Source organism: Echinops telfairi, unplaced genomic scaffold (genome assembly GCF_000313985.2).
Source record: "Echinops telfairi isolate 266 unplaced genomic scaffold, ASM31398v2 ScPeMD7_5;HRSCAF=22, whole genome shotgun sequence".
NCBI lineage: Eukaryota > Metazoa > Chordata > Mammalia > Afrosoricida > Tenrecidae > Echinops > Echinops telfairi.
Window position 1 is genome coordinate 568,336 of NW_022103901.1, and position 7,036 is coordinate 575,371.

The 7,036-nt window shown below is 62.7% G+C and overlaps 1 protein-coding gene across 1 annotated transcript; it reads left to right on the forward strand.

Moving 5' to 3' along the window:
• Positions 1–2,626: 2,626 nt before the first annotated feature.
• GPER1 (G protein-coupled estrogen receptor 1) lies at positions 2,627–5,892 on the forward strand. Its single transcript, XM_004705878.2, has 2 exons — positions 2,627–2,738; positions 4,346–5,892. Exon 2 carries the CDS (start codon positions 4,615–4,617, stop codon positions 5,683–5,685), a length of 1,071 nt encoding a protein of 356 aa, XP_004705935.1. The 5' UTR covers positions 2,627–2,738; positions 4,346–4,614; the 3' UTR covers positions 5,686–5,892.
• Positions 5,893–7,036: the final 1,144 nt, after the last annotated feature.

The following is a 7,036-nucleotide window of genomic DNA, read 5'->3' on the forward strand; positions in this document are numbered from 1 at the left end:
GCACACACACAGATCATCACACACACAGACCATCACACACCACAGACCATCACACACACAGACCTGCACACACCACAGGTGGCTTCATACACAGCCACGTACCAAACTACAGATCCAATGGGTTGTTCTCCAGTCTCTACTTGGGCACTGCCGGCCATGGCACATTGGTGACCCCCTCGGAGATTCCCATCCTCCACACTGGAGATGGGGCTGGATCCCCAGCCAAGATTTGTCATGGGTAACGGGTGTGTCTGTGGAGCCTGTGTGTTGCTATGAATCTGATCGGGATTATCAGGCCTTCTGGACTAAGACAGACTAGGAAGAAAGGCTGGCTGTTGAGTTCCAAAGATCAGCCATGAGAACCAAGTCGGAAAGTCCGTGTGGCCCCACCGCGAGTCAGGCAGCCACAGCACCCGCATGCCCAGCCCTGAAAGCCCTCAGCAGCACCTGTGCTCTCCACCCCATCCCCGGGGCCAGAATCACGTCACCAGCGCCACCCCCACCACCAGCCTACACCAGTCATTCAGTCCTAACTCCCAGGAGCCCACAGGTGTCCAAGAACCTGACTGTTCAGAACAGAGCAGACTGCTTAACACCACGTGCCACCAGGGACCACTCTATAGAGCCCAGACACCCTGGTCTGGGGTGCTCACGGAACACAAGGGGGCCACTCCGGTTCCTCTCAGGGCTGGGGAACTTATGAACACATGTGCACAGGCATGGATGCAGAGGTAAAGATGACACAGGTTTACGCGAATATTTCTGATTCACACTCAGGATAGCAGGGCCCCAATGGCCATTCCTTTCTCCCCCATGGAACTTCTGTTCTAAAGGACATCAGGAACTTTGGAAATCCTGGTTCCAGGAGCACCAGGTACACATAACTCGGTCACCTGTTTTATTTCCTTTTGTGTTCAGGGACCGGGCGTCCACTGGACCCACCTGGGTCCGAGGACAAACCTCGGAGCAGATCGGCATCAGAGGAGCTGCTGCCTCTCCAGCCCTCCCGTCTGTCCCCAAACAGGGACACTTCACAAAACAGGGCACCTAGCCCCTTGAGGGTTGCTTCACGCATGCGCGCGCGCGCGCGCACACACACACACACACACACACACACACACACACACACACGAGGGGCCGCAGCATCACATGTGGGCAGGGACAGGGCAGGGTCAGGGAGGTAGCCCTCCCCACAGCTGCTGGGAGTGAGGCTCTGCGGGGTCTGACGTCACTGAGCAAAGACTGGCGCACACACACACACACACACACCCCACTGCTGTTGGGCTGTGCCCGCGCGGCACCTTGCCCTCAGGTTTCTCAGGCCGTCTTCCCGGGGCAGGCTGCAGGGCTGACTTGCCAGATTTGGATGGGAGTCTGGACTAGGGCCCTTCCTTCCGCTCCCGAGCCGCCACGGTGCACCAGGCAGGGAAGAGGCAAGCAGCCTTGCAGGGGACTGAGCATGGAGCAGACCCACGGGGCTGAGCCCCAGGGCCCAGGCACACGCTCGTTCATCCACACGTGATGGACAGCCGTGTCCCAGCCACCCTGGCAGCGTGATGCTGCTGAGGCTCTATGGGAGGGTACGGCCCCTGGGCAGCTGATGCAGCGAGAGGGGTGACCCTGGTGTGGGCTGGATGCAGACAAGCCCCTGCCATCAGATGCAGGGATCCCTGCAGTGGGGGGCCCTTCCAGCTCACCAGTCCTGTGGTGGGGATGCAGGCACCCATTACCTGACGCCCAGTGCTAGGGAGGTGCCAGCACCCCTCCGGCGGCTGTCTGATGCTGAGCCTGCTCCCAGATCACATGACCATCCAGTGCCCTCAGGGGGTAGCGTATCCCCCTCCTGTCTTGTCTCCTCCAAGTGGCTTCTCAGGACCATGGACAGGAAGACCCCCTCAGGGCCCTCTAGAACCCATAAAGCGGGAGGGATCTAGGGCGGGGGTCCCTGGAAATCTCTGGGAGTGCGCCGTGCCCCAAATAGGAGTCCCACAGCACTGTGACGTGTTTCTGCAGCAGGTGTGGGCAGACAAGGCCACCAGGGGCAGGCCTGTGAAATGTGCAGACACCCAGGCACAGTGCCCGTGAAAGCCCAGGAGCTCTGCCTCTGCCCTGCCAGCCGGCTGGAAAGCAGCGTCACACTGACTACCAGCAGGTGGGGCATGTGGGCAGGCGGCTCGGCGGACACAGAGGTCCCTCGTGGGCACTGAGTCCTTCTCTATGACAATCCCTGGTCAAGTGTGCTCACATCCGGACTCCTGCCCCCAGACCCCAGCCATAGCTGGTTTCCACATGAATTTCAGCTGCAGGCGGCCACACTGTCCAGCCATGTCCAGTGCAGTCCCTTCCCGAGGAGACCAGCGCTGCGCCAGTGGCTGCAGAGAAGCTGCCAGGCTGGGGACGCCCCCCACATCGTGCTTGGCAGCCTGACTTTGCTGCTTCAGCCGGGAGAAAAGAGCCAGCAGGGAAATGGTTAATACTGGTGGGAGGAGGCGCCAGCAGGGCAGGCAAGCTGAGCCTGGGGAGGGGCCTGGAGCCTATAAAACCCAGGGAGGGGAGGGAGGCTGCAGACCCGCTGGACTCACCAAGAGCGGCCCAGGCCCATCGCACCCAGGAGACCTGCCAGTCCAGCCCCCTGCCGGGTAGCCACACACACCTGTTGCCTGGCTTGGGCACAGGTATAAGGGCCATGAGCCCAGGCTGCCAGGGACCAGCACCCTGTGGCCATGAGGCTCGAGCAGGTAAGAGGGGGCTTGGGGCTGAGTGGGGGTCCTGGGGAGATAGCGCAGGCAGGTGGAATGGAGGCAGGACCTCTTCCCTCCTCCTCCCCCCACCACCGCGAGGAGACACCTGCTCTGAGAGTCTTCAGCGACTGCTCATGAGGGCCAGTGCAGCCGAGACAGTGCCGGGCAGTCCCCAAGAGGTCTGCCCACAACCACATAGCCCAACAGAGGGGCGTGCCCCGTGTGGACAGCCCTTTACAGCAGATCAGACCACAGGGGCCAGGTGGTCTCCCCAGCCTGGACAGCCCTGGGAATGGACTCATGTCCGGCCCATCTGGAACTGGATCTTGCATCAGAAGTGAACTTCATCAGGGCCCCATCCTTTTGTTAGGCAGGGTGGTGCTGGTGCCCCAGAGCCCATTTGTGCCCCCCCCCCCCACTCATGCGGTGATCACAGGTGCAAGGGCAGACATGGCCCGAGGGCCTATTCCCAGCCAGCCTTGCAGTCCAGCCCTTTCCCACAAGGAGCTTTGGGGTGGTGGCTGGGTAGCCACAGGCCAGCAGCCGGAACCTGCTGGGCTCCGTGGGAGAGAGGAGGCTTTCTGCTCTGGGAATTGACACCCTGGGAGACCCACAGGGCCTTTCTATCTGCCCGTGAGGTCGCGCCGAGTCGGACTCCACTCGAGGATGGTGAGGAGTCCTTCCTAAAGTGCTGACCTGTCAGGGGCAGATAGCCTGTGCACAGCCCCACGGGAGTCTGAACACAGGGCTCAGAGCCTGGAGCTTATGCCAGGGGTCACCAGTGGGCATTGGTCAGTGATGCCAACCAGGGTTTGCTCCTTTCTCTCCGGCAAGTCCGGCAGTACTGGGCGAGAAGGGAGCACTGTCCTCGTCCTCTCTCCAGCCTGCTGGGTCTTGGGGTGTGCAGTGCTGTTTGGGGGCTCAGTCAGCAAGCACCCCAGTCTGGCCACCAAGAGTGTCCACAGACACCACCAGTGTCCCCTGGGGATAGAACATTCTGGGGGCACAGCAAAACCCATAGCCCGCTGGGGACACACAGCCTACTTCCTGTGCCCCCCCACCCCCTACCCAACACGTAAACATCTGGAAGTTTCCTCTGCCCGACTTCTTCTGCACCACGCAGGGCCAGGGCTCAGGGGTGGCTGCTGGGTCCTTGGGTGAGCCATTCCACCTGGCCGGGCGCTCGGTCCTGCCCCTGCCCTGATCCATCTGTCAGCATGCTGGGTAGCAGAGCAGGCCAGGGCTCCCAGCAGGAGGCTTCCCTGAGGCAGGACCTCTCCATACCCCACTTCCAGAAGCCAGGTTTTCCCCGCCCGCCTTGTCTCTCTTTCCCACAGCTGCCCGGTCGCAGTTTCCTCTCCAGACAGCCAGTACTTTTCCTCTGGCTCTCACACACCCCACAAGACACCACTCCTCTGCTAGGTGGTTTCCAGAAATGTTCGCTCAAGTGTGGGCAGGCCCTCCGAGGCCTGGGAGAGCAGGGTCTTCCCTGCACACGGGCTTCTCCTCCCATTTAGGAACCCGTCTCTGAGAGCCTCCCGCTCCCGAGGGGATGCTCACGAAGCAGTATGCACGGTGCTCAAGCCCCTGTGCTTGCTCTGCAGGCCCCGGACGGCGAGGCAGCCCCGGAGGGCAGCAAGAAGGGGCCAGTGGAGAGCCCTGAGGAGCCCCCAGCCGGCCATCAGCGGGAGCCCCTTGCTTACAGCCCACTGCTGCCTGAGACTAACAGTCACTGTAGCACCGCCTGCTGCTTACTGGGGCGCACTCTCGTCCCGCTGCCCGGAATGCCTGCTGCAAGCCCTCTCCTTGCCAAGATGGGTGAGAGCAGTGCGCCTTCCCACCAAGCCTGAGCGTGCCTGGCAGAGGTGTGGTCATGGAGGGCTACTCGGGCACAGCACCGTCCATCACCCCCAATGGCACGCTGGTGGGGGCGGGCCCAGCGGCCAACCACACGGACGGCCTCCAGGAGCACCAGCAGTACGTGGTGGGCCTCTTCCTGTCCTGCCTGTACACCGTCTTCCTCTTCCCCATTGGCTTTGTGGGCAACATCCTGATCCTGGTGGTCAACCTCAGCTACCGCGAGAAGATGACCATCCCCGACCTGTACTTCATCAACCTGGCGGCCGCCGACCTCATCCTGGTAGCCGACTCCCTCATCGAGGTCTTCAACCTGGACGAGCACTACTACGACATCAGCGTGCTCTGCACCTTCATGTCGCTCTTCCTGCAGATCAACATGTACAGCAGCATCTTCTTCCTCACCTGGATGAGCTTCGACCGCTACGTGGCGCTGGCGCGGGCCATGCGCGCCAGCCTCTTCCGCACCAAGCAGCACGCCCGCCTCAGCTGCGGCCTCATCTGGCTGGCCTCGGCCTCGGCCACGCTGGTGCCCTTCACGGCCGTGCACCTGCAGCACTCCAGGGACGCTTGCTTCTGCTTCGCCGACGTGCGCGAGGTCCAGTGGCTGGAGGTCATCCTAGGCTTCATCCTGCCTCTGGCCGTCATCGGCCTGTGCTACTCGCTCATCGCGCGTGTGCTGCTAGGCGAGCACCGGCACCGCGGCCTGCGGCCCCGGCGGCAGAAGGCGCTGCGCATGATCCTGGCTGTGGTGCTGGTCTTCTTTGTCTGCTGGCTGCCAGAGAACGTCTTCATCAGCGTGCACCTGCTGCAGCGCCCACGGCCCGGGGCGTCCTACTGCAAGCAGGCCTTCCGCCACGCCTACCCGCTCACCGGCCACATCGTCAACCTGGCGGCCTTCTCCAACAGCTGCCTGAACCCCCTCATCTACAGCTTTCTCGGGGAGACCTTCCGGGACAAGCTGCGGCTGTACGTCGAGCAGAAGACCCGCACGCTGGCGCTGCACCGCTTCTGCCACGCTGCGCTCAAGGCTGTGCTGCCCGACAGCGCCGAGCCATCCGACGCCAAGCTCAGCAGCGCCGTGTGAGGCCGGCTCTGCATGTCTGCCTGGTGAGAGGGCCCACCGAGGGCGTCCGCACAAGGGGCGCCCCTCAGTGGTGCATGCAGTGCTGGCTGGCCAGGGCACCAGGAGGGGCCTCTAAGGGGGACCCACCAGGACCTGCCACCCCAGGGGTGCCCCGGTTTGCGTGCACGCTGACGAGTTTAGAGACAATTAAAGTGTAGGGAGCAACCAGCTTGCACGCTCTGTTCTCTGTCCCTCCCACCGCCCCGCCTGAGTCCTATGCCTGGCTGTGTCAGTGACATGCGCATGGCCCATCCTCTCTCCTGCCCTGCCGAGGCTGAGCAAGGTCAGGGGGCAGCGGAGGGAGCGTGGTGTGGGGAGTGGGACCATGTCGGAAGGAACATGGAATGTGGGGAGCGGGTGCTGCAGGGTCAGAGCTGGCCCCCCCGGCAGCAGAGACCTTGGTGTAACCAGGCACAGCTCCTGCCGGAGTAAAACCCAGGGAGCGAGGCTGCTCCCTCCCCAGCCCTCGCTACCCCCCAGCAGTGGGCCTAGGTCACAGGCTGGCCCCTCCTCGGCCTGTGGCAACCCCAGCGGTGGCCCCAGCACCAGAGCCTGGCCTTCCCCAGGAGAGCCTGGTGTTCTGCCTCCCCAAGGGCGCTGGCTGGCCCCCGTCTACCAAGCTGCTCCACGTGCCACCCCCACCCCACCCCACTTTCCAGAAGTTTCCGGTGGGAGACCTGGCAGCGGTCTCTGATTGAGGAGGATGCTGGGATAGTCGTGCTTCTTTCTGGGGAAGACAGAGTTCCTGTCATCAAATCTGAAGGGAGAGGCGCCGTGGGCCCTGCACAGCCTGCAAACAAGCTGCGGGGGGTGGGGAGGGGTGGTAGAGGGGGGTGTGTGCGCTGTTCTGACACCCCCCATTTCTGAGGCTGATGGGACGAGGCTGGGACCCTGGAAGCCACAGGAGCTGCCCACCTGCCAGGGAGCTGCGAGCTTCCTCCTGGCAAACACATTCATGCCTGAACCTAGCCAAGACCCGCTTTCTAAGCAAACAGCCCAGTCCACCCTGAGTATGCGGACAGATTCCCACAAGCCCATTCCCATGGGGACTGACGTGTGACAGGGAGGTTACAGGTGGCCACAGTGGTCAGGGGTGTCCACAGGGTCGTCCAGGTGGCTCTGTCCAGAGGGCGTGGCACCCCCACTTACCCCACTAGGTTCATCGACACAGTGGCAGCTCTGGGCAGGGCCTCCTCGAATCCCCTCACCCCCCAGCAGGTGCCTAAACCACACATGCCGGTGCAAGGGCCCCCCATCAGTCAGGATAGACCCCACTTGCGTACGTGTACACACACACACACACACACACACG

Excerpts from the sequence above, each read along its gene's own strand:
- GPER1 (XM_004705878.2), top strand. The coding sequence starts at position 4,615 with ATGGAGGGCTACTCGGGCACAGCACCGTCCATCACCCCCAATGGCACG.